Source organism: Sminthopsis crassicaudata, chromosome 2 (assembly GCF_048593235.1).
Source record: "Sminthopsis crassicaudata isolate SCR6 chromosome 2, ASM4859323v1, whole genome shotgun sequence".
In the NCBI taxonomy this organism is placed as follows: Eukaryota; Metazoa; Chordata; class Mammalia; order Dasyuromorphia; family Dasyuridae; genus Sminthopsis; species Sminthopsis crassicaudata.
The window spans coordinates 184416565-184429680 of NC_133618.1; the positions used below are offsets into that span (position 1 = coordinate 184416565).

General features: G+C 33.3%; 1 protein-coding gene across 1 annotated transcript in view; it reads left to right on the forward strand.

Moving 5' to 3' along the window:
- CSMD1 (CUB and Sushi multiple domains 1) overlaps positions 1-13116 on the forward strand; it is a 2669009-nt gene that overhangs the window by 2519195 nt on the left and 136698 nt on the right. Inside the window, 1 exon segment of the mRNA XM_074287957.1 lies at positions 10038-10232. Within this exon segment, the coding sequence (XP_074144058.1) occupies positions 10038-10232 (195 nt within the window).

Here is a 13116-nt window from a genome sequence, read left to right on the forward strand (position 1 = left end):
TTGTTTGGTAGTTCAGCAGCTTAGCCACAATGTTCCATGGAGTTCTTATTTTAGGGTCTTTTTCAGAAGGTGTTAATGAATTCTTTGAACACCTATTTTCCCTTCTGTTTCTATTATCTCTGGACAGTTCTCTTTGATGATTTCCTGTAAAATAGAATCTAGGCACTTTTTTTGATCATAGTTTTCGGGAAGTCCAATGATCCTCAGATTATCTCTCCTAGATCTATTTTCCAGGTCTATAGATTTTCCCAGTAATTATTTGACGTTATTCTCCAGCTTTTCAATTTTTGTTTTGTTTTGTTTTGTTTGACTGATTCTTGGGTTCTCAATGAATCATTCATTTCTATTTGTTCTGTCCTGATTTTTAATGAGTTATTTTCTTCATTCACATTTGTTAGTTCTTTTTGTATATGCCCAATCGAGTTTTTAAATGAATTAGTTTGCTCTGTTGAATTTTTTTCCATTTCACTAATTTTTTTTTAGTGAGTTATTTTTTTTTTCCAATTCAGAAATCCTACTTTCTTGAGAATTTTTTTTTATCTTTTCCAATTCAGAAATCCTATTTTCCTGTGATTTTTTAACCTTTTCTAATTCACAAATTTTGTTTCCCTGCACCTCCTGTGAATTCTTTATTTTTTCCAACTCCAATTTCAGGATGTTGTTATTCTCTATCATAGCTTCTCTTTCCTTTCCCCATTTTTCTTCAAACTCTCTTAATTTTTTAATAGTCTCTTCTAGGAGAGAGTTATGTTATGGGGGGCAGGTAACATTCCCCTTTAGGGTGTTATCTGCAGACTCTCTGTTGTTAGCTTCCTTGGGGTTGGATACCCACTCTTTCTCTGTGTAGAAGGTGTCAATCATTCTCTTCAGCTTCTTACTCATTGTTAAAAATCTGTTGGGGTTTGCCCTTGGGGTAAGAAGTTTATTTATTTATTTATCAGCTTCTTCCCAGACTAGAGCTAGAATGCAACAACCCTGTGACTGGGATAAGAGAGAGCTCTGGGCGAGAGTTCCTCTCCCCCTTCCCGGCAATGCCTCAGAGGTGGTTAGCATGGCTGCACTGTGAGGAGTGCTCAGTGAAGGACCCTGCTGTGTGGTCTAGCTTCTGCCCTATGGTTTAAGGCTGAAAGTCACAAACCACAGCCAATGCCTCCCGTGGGGCCGTGGATATCAGTAGCTGATGTGAAAAGCCCCTGCACTCAAATCGGAAGTGTCTGCCTGGAAACCACGGTCTCTACTTCAGAGGTTCTGCTTCTCTGGGAGTTCTGCTTCTCTGGGAATTCTGCAGCTGCTACAATTCCACTGCCTCAGCCTGAGCCCAGTACTATGTGGATTGTAGGCTGCCTCGGGCTGTGTCCCAATTGTTCAGGCTCTTAACTACCCTAAGGAGAAGCGCCAGGCAGCAGAAGGCCAGCTGCACAGCAGTGCCAAGATCTATTAGGTCACTTCCGGATTGAGGTGGTTCTAGGATCTGGCTTTATATTTTAAAGTAGCTTGATTTCTTTTCTGATCTGCTGTTTTATAAGCAGAGAAGAGCTAACAGCCTGTGTCAGATTCCTCTATCTCAGTAGCTTCTCTGATCCCAGAGTTCTCCCCAGCCCGATCGGCATAGTGTGTTAGCACTTAACCTTGTCTGTGCTGATCTTTTGTTTTTTCCTCCCCTCGGAACCCACCATTTCTGTTGAAATTCCAGATTCTCTTAAGCTGGTAAGTTGTGCTTCTAATCCTTGTTGTTTTTATCAGTCCAAAGTTATTTTTGAGGCTGATTTAACTAAATGGTAATGAGGGAAGAAGGGAACTTACAAATTTGCGTGTATCTTCTCCACCATCTTGGCTCCGCCCCCCGATTTTTAGAAACTCTTAAGCTATACTTCCTATTTGGTTTCTGGAATGGAAGCACCAGTTCACAGCAATATGAACAATGCATCATTGTGCCTCATTTCTCAGTTTCTTCAGTATTTTTCATTTTCTTTTTTTTCAGCTTTTCAAAACTCAACAGTGTATGGTTAAACCTCAGAGGTGCATTAATCTCTATTTCTATATTAGTAATTTTCTGTACAACAGATACAGTTTCTTTAAAGTAGACTAATTTAAATTTATAGCACTTTTGAAGGTGATTCATAGAGCAACTGTAAAGAATACCTGCATGAAATCAAATCAAAATTCTGTATACAATGTCAATTATAGAGACCTGATATAACGTTTTAAAATTAAAACATTGTTTTTTGTTTGTTTTTAGAAAGTTTCATTTTCATTCATCTTACTTTCAGAGAACTTTTTCTCTTTCTGTTCTCTTTTCCTGAACTTAGTTCTTAGTCAGTGAATGCTAAGTTCATTCTTTCTGATTTAGTTATCTATAGGAACAGGTTAGAAATATGATTAATTTATTTTATTTCAATGATAGATCAGCATTTTACAAATGTAATTATATTTGTTCAAATTAAAGTTGGTAATAGACTGCAATTAACATGAAGCTTAATGGAAACTATCAGTTTAATAAAGAAGCAACTATATCCTTACTACAGCAATATTATTGAATATTTATGACATAGAGCTATAATTTATTGAGGTAGGGAAATATGGGAAGGTTAGTTATGTTTTATATATTTTCATGTCCTTAAATGCTAAAGAAAGCATCTTTAAACATTTTGTTTTGCAACTGACTGAGAGAAACATAATAAATTAGAATCATTCATTGTAAAAGTAAAAGTCAACATTTCTTAAGCAAAATTGTGTAGTTGGAACACTTAGATATCATAGTAGCATTCATAAGTTAAATAAAATGTGCTCATAGCTGCTCTGATAAGTTCTAGTTTTCTTATCTTAAGTATCTTTATATTGTGTTATTTCGTTTTATTAAGTGCTAAGAACGTATTTAGCATTGGAATCATTTCTAATGTATTGCTATCAAATATGCTACAAAAAGAAGATAACTTTTTCTAAAAGCTAGATAATCTGTTTTCCATAGAAATATCAAAGGAAGAGAATTTTTTTTTTCCCACTGGATTTTTTTCAAGGTTATATAGAAGGTAATATGAACCTTTTTGAAATGAGGCATTTTTCAGCTCTTTTCATAGATTTTTAGATGAAGCCAAGGAAAGATGAATGTCTTTTTAAAATTGTTTTGGAGCTACTTGGTCATCTTTTTCTTTCATTTGGCCTGGCAGTCTATTTGGCCAGGTGTCTGGATTGGCTAATTATTGAGTTTAAATCAATTAAATTCTTGCTTTGTTTTTGGCTTTACTTTGGCTGACAAACTCTAGCTTTAATTAAGTCCTTTTCAAAAATCTTGATTCAAAAAAAGGGGGTGAAAATGACTTAAATAATGAGAGGGACATTTAGTGCTCATGGTTAGATCATGCTAACATAAAAATTATATTACCTAAAGTAATTTAATTTTAGTGCTCTATCAATCAGACTTCAAGGGGATATTTTGTAGAGCTTGATAAAAAAGGGTAAAAATCATTTGAAGAAACTAAATGTCTCAAATCTCAAGGGAGGTAATAAAAACAGTAATGTGGAAAAATTGTACTTTAGGCCTCAGATGCTCTGACAAATTTAATCAAAAGTATTTGTGCTGATTAACAAAGCATAAGGAAAATCAGTAGGCCTTATTAGAAAAGTAAGAATTAGAATTGCTAGAAAAATTGGAAATCAAATTGATAAAATTTAAATTTAGTTCAACATCTTACAAAATATTCCAGAAAAAACTTAAAATGGCCATGGGACTCAAATATCCAAGATGATACAAACAAAGAAACAACAAACAGATAAGGTACCTTTTCATAGCAGTAGCTAAACGAAGTTCAATCAAACAAGACAGAAATAATCATAAAAGATCAAATAGATACTTTTTATTGCAAGAAATTTAAGCTTTCACATGAATAAAATGAATAAAAATAGAATGAAAAAGGAAAATATAAATTGGGAAAATATATCAAGTATTACTGATAACGATTGGATTGGATATTGAAGATATATAGGAATTTGATGTAAATCTATAGGAATAAGAAGCCCAAGTCTGATCATTTCAAAAGGCTTCCCCTGACTCCTAAGTCACTCAAGAAACTATAGTGGCTTCCCTTTATCCTTTGTTTAGCATTTAATATCCTATAAATTAATCCCTTTCTAATGTTTCCAATCTTCTTATTGTCATCCCCACACAGTCTTAAATCTAGTTATACTCTATCTTTTCACTGACTGCCCTCCCCCCTCCCTCCCACCCAAGCCTAGATTGCCTGGAATACTCTTCCTCCTTACTTCAACTTCCTGCTTTCATGACTTCTTTCAAAATTGCTTCAAATTCTACCTTCTATAAGAGATGTTTTTTTTTTTTTTTTGGTTGTTGTTGTTTTTGTTTGTTTGTTTGTTTGTTTTTTGGGGGGAGGGGAAACAGAAACAAACAAAATAATAAGTTGTGAAGCTTTTTTTGCCAGGTATGTTGAATTGAAAATTAAGAAATTTCCTAAACATATTTTCAATTAAAAATGGAATAAAAAAATGAAATTACAAAATACTAGTATCTAACATTTATGTAGCACTTTTAAGTACACAGAGAACTTTACAATATTTCATTTTTGTCTTCACATTTCCATTTTATAGATGAGGAAACTAAGAAAGGGATTAAGTGATTTGCTTGGATTAAATGACTAATAAGTATTGAACTTTGGTCTTCCTGATACCAATTCCAGTATTCTTGTCTCTATGCCACCTAACTGCCCTCCTTCAATTACTTTTTACCAGAGTTGTTTAAACTTCTGATCTGATACCAACTCAGGGAAGCAACTCTAAACTTTGGTAATGCCTATATCTATATATCTATATTTCTATATCTATATATCTATATATACCTTCCACATAACAAAAATAAAAAATAGGGTTCTCAAGAGTTACAGGTATCATTTTCCTATGTAGATATATAAAAAAGTTTAACCTTTAAATAACATTTTTTTTTTCTTTCCTGTCAATTTTTTTTTTTTTTTTTATGCTTTTCTTGAGTCTTGTATTTGAAAATTCAATTTTCTATTCAGTTATGGTCTTTTCATCAGAAATGATTGAAAATCCACTAACCCAATGAGTATTCACTTTTTCCCCTGAAAAATATGCGTAATTTTGCAGAATAGTTGAATCTTGGTTGTAATCAAAGCTCCTTTGCCTTCCAGAATATTATACTGTAGGCCCTCTGATCTTTTAATGTAGCAGCTGCTATGTCCTGTGTGATCCTGATGATGGCTCTTCAATATTTGAATTATTTCTTTCTATTTGCTTGCAGTATTTTCCCCTTGACCTGATAATTTTGGAATTTTGCCATAATGTTCCTTGGAGTCTTTATTTTGGGGTTACTTTTAGCATGTGATTGGTGAATTCCTTCAATGACTATTTTATCCTTTGCTAAATATCTGGTAGAACATCAGGGTAGTTTTCCTTAAAATATTTTTTTTTCTCCTGAAAGATGTTTTCTAGGCTCTGTTTTTAATCATAACTTTCAGTTCACCCAATGTTTAAATTATCTTCTGAATTTTTTTTCCAGGTTGCCCCCCTCCCATCACCATGAAGCATTTTTACATTTTCTTCTTTTTTTCCATTTTAAAAATTTGACTGATTCTTGATGTCTCATTAGTCACTCATTTTCATTTTCTTTCTTTTTTTTTTTTTTACAATTCTAATTCCAAATTATTTTCCTTGATTAGCTTTAAAAAAAAAAAAAAAAAGGCTTCTTTTCCATTTGGCCAAATATACTTTTTTTTTTTTTTTTTTTTTCCTAAGGCTGGGGTTAAGTGACTTGCCCAGGGTCACACAGCTAGGAAGTGTTACATGTCTGAGACTAGATCTGAACTCGGGTCCTCCTGAATTCAAGGCTGATGCTCTATCCACTGCACCACCTAGCTGCCCCCCCCCCCAAATATACTTTTAAAGGAATTGTTTTGTTCAGTGGATTTTTATCCTATTTTACCAATTTTATTTTTAAGGAGTTATTTTCTTAAATAGATAGAGGGTATGGACATAAGTTGACTTCAATATAATGACAAAAACAAAGAGATTAAGGGGTGGAAAAGGGCTTGTATTGTCGAAGAGGAAAGAGGTTAAAAAGGGATAAATTACTTCATGTGAAGAGGCAAAAAGATCTATTACAGAAGAGAGGAGAAAGGGGGAAGGATGAACTTTGAACCTTCATCTCATCAGATTTGGTTCAAAGAAGAAATAACATACACACCTTGTTGGATATAGAAATCTTATTGTATAGAGAAGTAGGAGGGGAAAGGGAAAAGAAAAGGGAAGAGAGAACATTGATAGAAGGGAGGACAGAAGTATAAGGGGAAAGTCATAATAATAAGGGCAACTTTAAGAAGGGATGACAGACTGAAATTGGTGGGGATCAGGTGCAAAACAATAATGAAGAGGGAAAGGGCAAAAGGAGAGAAAAATATGGGGAAAATAGGATGGAGGGAAATATAGAGTTAGTAAAAAATCATTACTATGAATATGAATATGATGAATTCTCCCATAAAATTCAAGCAGATAACAGAGTAAATTAAAAGCCAAAATCCTATATTAAGTTGTCTACAAGAAACATCAGAAGCAGAGAAATACAAACAGAATAAATGCAAAAGGCTGAAGTAGAATATATTGTGCTTCAACTGAAGTAAAAAGAAAAAATTAAAAAACAGTGATAGTGATTCTGATTTTTGACAAAGCAAAAGGAAAAAAAGAGATCTAATTAAAAGAAATAAGGTAGTAAACTATATCTCATTAAAGGTAATCATAGATAATAAAGTATTATCAATACTAAACATATATGCAACAAGTGATATAGTATTCAAATTCTTAAAGGAAAAATTAAGTGAACTGCAATAACAAATAGACAACTAGGGCATCTCAACCTCTCTGTCTCAGAACTAGATAAATCAAACCACAAAATAAACAAGAAAGAAGTTGAGATGAATAGAATTTTAGAAAAGTTAGGTATGATAGACCTCTGGAGAACATTGAATGAGAATAGAAATGAATACCTTTTCTCAGTGGTTCATGGTACCTACATATACACATATACACACACACCATACATTCCCTGAACTCAGAAGCAAACTATTTTCTCATTTTTGTTGGTTGCTTTTTCTTCCTTGTGTTTTTTCCCTTTTGTTTTGGCTTTTCTTTCACAAGAAGACTAATATGGAATATTTTACAATGATTGTTTATGTATAATCTATATCAGATTATTGTTTTGGGGAGGGGAAATAAAAGATGGAGAGAGAAGAAATTTTGGAACTTAAAAAATCTTATAAAAATGAAATTTGAAAATTTTTATATGCAATTGGAAAAAATATAAAAAAAGATTCAATTATAAAGAGCATAACTTTAAAAGAACTAACATATACTATGTACATGCATGTGTTCAGTTTTTTCATTTTATACTATGACTTTATATTTCATCAATAAGATTAGAACAAAATAGCTTTTTTGAAAAAAATTCTTAGCTGGTTAACATTTAATAATAACAACACAATTATATCATTGTACTCTGTGATCATAAACTTGTTTGTGCCATAACCAGCAAATGTACTATCTTCATGATCCGAAAATTCTGAAATCCCCCATAGTCTATTGGATTTTCACCTTTTCTGCTGCCTTCCCTTGCATTTTTCATCTATAGTATGACCTTGCATTTTTTGATACCTCAGTTTTCTTTGAGGCCTTTACTAGCTACTCTCTCCTCTTCTCCCCATCATATGTGCTTAGTAAACCAATTCAAGTCTATAATGCCTTCATCAAACATCCCATGACTCCCTCTACTGCTACTATAACTCTTTAATCAACTCATTAACCCAGTTTCCATAGTGGCTCTTCAAATCACTTCATCCCTCATCAAATGTCCCATATTTCCTTCTCCTTCTCCTTTTCCTCCTTCTCTTTTAGCTGAGAGCCTTGTCTCATATTTTATGATAACATTGAGGCTACTTGTTATAAACTCCATTCTCCCTTCTTCTTTATCTCCTATCATTATGATGCTTTTTATAATTTTCTTCTAATCCATCACTCTCTTACATGATGTAGGTTTACATCTTACTGAGGCCAATCCCTGCACTTATTCAAATGATCCCATTTCATCCTGTCTTCTCAAACATACTTACCCCTCTTCCATCCTTGCTCTTTCATTCCTTTACAATCTCCTGGGTCATTTCCTATGGCCTACAAACATGCCTATGTTTCCTATATCCTGAAAAAAAGCTTTAATGATCCTTCCATCTCTGTTATTATCCTATATAGGCTCTGCCTTTGAAGCTATACTCCTCAGAAAAACTATCTGTAATGATGCTTCCACTTTCTCTATTCTTATTCTCTTAATCCTTTATAGTCTGGATCCTCCAAAACTTTCAAAAAACCAAAACCTACCTGATATCTTTCCTGTTGTTGTGAGGTGAAATACCATCCTCCCAATCTCTTTAGCTTGCAACTTAGGAGTCATCTTAAATTGTTTGTTATCTCTTATACCTTATATCCGTGCTATGTTGCCAGGACCTGATAGTTTCACCTTTGCAAATCTCTTGCCTATGCCTTCTTTGCTCCTTGGATTCCATCACTACTCTAGTGCAGACTCACATCTCCCATATTGATTACTGCAATAACTTGCTTGTGGGTCTGCCTGCTTTAAAACTCTTTCCATTCCTCCTTCATTCATTAAAGTGATTTTTTCTGCAATGCAGGCTTGATACTCTTTTCTCTACTCAGTAAACTCCAGTTGCTTCCTATTACATCCAGGAGCAAATGCTCAACACAAGATCCTCAATTTAGTATTCAGATACCTTTATAACCCATCCCACTCCCTCACCATTCCAATTTTCTTATATCTTACTTCACAGTATATGTTATTTTATCCAGTGACTAGCTTCTGGTCTGTTCCACACATAAAACCTCCATCTTTAGGCTCTGAGTATTTTCTCTGACTATTCCCCATGCTTGGAATATTCTCCCTCCTCCACTCTGACTGTTGATCTTTCTGACTTTTTAACGTCCCAACTAAAATTGTACCTTGTACAGGAAACCTTCCATAATTTCCCTTAATTTCAAAGTCTTCCCTCTGTTAATTACTTCCTATTTGCTTTTTTATATATTTGTTTGGATGCTACGTTTCATATTAGATTGTAAACTACATGAGTACAAGGACTGTCTTTTAGCCTTTTCTTGTATGCCCAGAATTTTCATAGTGTCTGATAAATAGTAATTAAAAAATTCTTATTGATGAATTGATTGATTGACTGTGGGAAACGAAAATTAACAATATGAGATTTCTTTTGCTTTTAATACATTTGTTTTTTGAGGTTCATTTATTCAATTTATTTCAACTTAATTAACTTTAATAAACATAAATACCTGTGATCTGCCAGGAGTCATGCTAGTATATATGAGATGATTCCAGAACTTAACCTTCAAGAAAGATGAGACTCGTGATAGGCAGAAATATTAAAAAATGTGATGATAAAAGGTGGGATAGATTATTACAAAGGTAAAAAGTTTAAATTGACAGATGACATATCAAATTCAAGAAATAACTGCGTTCAAAACAACAAATTTGTGAAGGGTAGTGACATGGGATAAGGTAAAAAAATTATCAGTAAAAATTTGTTGAAGATCATGTACAAGTCAGAAGTACCTCTCAACATAAAAAACATTCAGACTAGGTAACTTGAATTATTTTGTAAGTCTAGAAATGGCTACTTATGTGACTCCTTTTTGCACTTCAGTGTACTCATCTATAAAATGAGAGCAATGGGTAAGATTTATTCTTGGCTTTCTTCCAGTTTAGAAATTTTGTTCAAACATTTAGTGTAAACATTTGTCTGCTATCTTACATGTATTTAAACTTAATGGTAAATCTGGTAAAATCTGAAGTGGCATGGATTTTGTTAAAATGATTTCTAGCATTTTCCATTTTATGGAAAAGGAATTCACAAAATTGAAACCATGGTTCATTTTTCCCTAAAATTATTTCTTCAGAAAAAGTATGAATACTCAAATTGTCTTCTTTCCTTCCTTTTTAGCGGTGATTTGCCCTAATATTGAGACCCAGCTTTCAGAACATGTCATTTGGAGATTGGTTTCTGGGTCAGTAAATGAGTATGGAGCTCAAGTTGTGCTGAGTTGCAGTCCTGGTTTTTATTTAGATGGTCAAAGACTCATACAGTGCCAAGCTAATGGAACATGGAGCATAGGAGATGAAAGGCCAGGTTGTAAAGGTAAGTAACAAACTGATCTCCCAAATTAACTATCCTTAATAATATATATTTTAGGATTCTTTATTGAAAGCAAATATATGCTTATTTTAAAGATAGTCAATTACCTTATCATCTTATTACTATAAGTGGAAAAGAAGTCTTATCCTTTTTATATCATTACTCGAATTCATTCACAATGTTATTTATATTGCTTTGTCGTTAGATATTTAGACAATGCATACATTTACTATTTGAATGATAGTTTTGTCAGATTAGATTACAAATTAATTTAATGATTTTTCCCCTTCATTAATAAGCATTTTCAAAATCTCAAAGAATACAATAGATTAATAAAACAATAAAAAGTTTTCAATAAATCATCAAATTAGTATATAATTCACACATGTCTAACAAACAATCATGTTGTTAATAAGGACATTCACTGATTCATTTAGAACCAATTATAATTTAGGGAGATAATATTTTTTTCAGAAAATGTTGTGATCTCTAATAAATTCTTGAAAAGGAAGCTTATATTCTTGCATGCAAAGATAGAAACTTAGCCAATGACTGTCTGAAAAAATAGTAGTGTAAACTATGATTTGTTGCTACACATGTGTTATGAACATATAAAAGTTTTCGCAATCCTCTATGAAAATACCAGTTAGGCTGTTATCAGTCATATTATAAACTTCTAAAATATCATTGGAATTTGCAAAGTAGAAAGTCAAAGGTTTATAATTGTTGATTCTTAAAGAGCTCTGGTATGCATGTACGAATATATGGAAGGTGGACAGAGGAGAAAAAGAGGGGTAAAATTCTTAATTTAAATGTAAATATTTGCCTAATAGAGTTATAAGAGAACATTAGAAGTAAAAGATTTTCCTTTTTTTTTCACCTTATGCTCTTTCCCTCAAACTTTGATTTTATAAGGCTTAGGCTACTCAAGAAAATTCTATTCTTTGCTTAAGAGGAAGCCAGTATTCCTTAGACTCTGTACTGGTTTTTCCTAATGCTACTACCTCATGCCAGAACTTTAAGTTTAGAACTAGAGTAGAAACTAATTGGGACCAAGAGGGACCTTTGGTATAAATGTAATTTACACTAATAAAATAAGGGGGACGACAGCAAAAGCAATGGCAAGAACACTAGTCCTAGAATCAGGAAACCATTAATTTGAATCTAGTCTCAGACTCTTGCTAGCTATGTGACCCTGGACAAGTCATTTAACTACATCTCTTTCAGTTTTAACTATAAAATGAGCTAGAAAAGAAAATGACAAACCACTCCAGTATCTTTGCCAAGATAACTACAAAGTATGGCACAAAGGGTCAGATACCACTGAAATGATTAAACAACAAATACCATAAGAAGCTGCATTTTAAGGGATGTTTTATGGTGATAAGCATATGTGTCCACTAAGACAGAATCATAAAGTCCATGCATATATCCTCAGGCTCTCAAATGACTTCCTGTGTCAGTTACAATAATGATACCAAGCCAAGCAGTTCAGAGTTATGCTTTATGAGGATTATTTTTTATAGCTTAAAATGTTGACTGAAACACTGAGGAGTTAAGTAATTTGCTTTACAGTCACTCAAGCTTACAAGCAAGTTTTCATCCTTAACTCCTCACTATTTCCTCACCTGTCTAATCATTGGCTAAATCCTTTTATACCTGCTTTTTGTATATCTCATCCTCTCTTCTAATACTTTCACTTTGCTATTACAGGCCTTCATCATCTCATGTCTAGTCTATTGCAATAGTGCTATTTGGTCTCCCTGCCTCAAATCTCTTCCCAGTGGAAGCTATTCTCCAAATAGCTGTCAGTTCCCTCCAACAATGTTCTGAAAAGCACTGATTAAATCCTGTTTTTCTTGTAACGTAATAGAGCATTCTATTTAATAAGGTATCTAAATTTATATTCTCCTTAAAGAGGGCCATTATCTAGGCAAGCCTTATGCCAAATTTTTCAGTAATAAAAGTTGATCTTCAGGTCAGCTAAGTAGTGCAGGATCTAGCACCAGCCCTGAAGTCAGGAAGACCTGAGTTCAAATCAGAATCAGATACCTAATACTTCATTCCTTTGTGATCCTGGGCAAGTCACTTAGTCTCAATTGCTTCAGAAAAAAAGGTTGATCTTTGATGCTCTTCTTTCTCTTTGTACCCTTCCTGAACTCCTTGTTTGCCTCTAATTTTATTTCTTCTTTCTCTTCTCTTCTTACTCTCTTTTTTCATTCCCTTTCCACACCCTCTATGTCTTTCTCTTTCTCTCTCCAAATCTCTAGACAAATATGTAATCTTTTCTCCTTGAATAGTTTCCTCCTCCTAATTTCTTTGGTAACTATACTGGACAAAAGTCATGGTGCCATAATTCTTTCAGTAACCCCATTTCAAAGTCTTGAAATCATCCTTAATTTTTCATTCTCTTTCACCCTTGTACAGTGAGTTGTCATGTACTTTTAATTCTACCTCCATGGAATCTATAACATCTATTCCATGCTATCTGATTATACTATTACTAACCTATTGTTTCTTATCATCTCTCACATTGCAATAATCTTCTATTTCTTCTTATTTTTCAAGTATCTCCCCATTCCAATTCAATCTCTACATAAATATTACATTATTGTAGCTGTCATTCTCCTACTAGATAAAATCAGGTTGCTCTTTAATTCCTCTAGGGAAAAAAAAACACAAACAAAAACAAAAATAAGAACAAAATGATGTAAACTTTGTAATTTTGTGGCAGCCAGCTGGTGCAGTAGAGAGCACTGGGCTTGGAATTAGGAAGACCCATTTTTATAGTTTCAAATCTGGCTTCAGACAATTCCTGGCTATGTGACCTAGAGTCATGTCCCTTCATCCTGTTTGCCCCAGTTTCTTCATGTATAAAATGAATTGG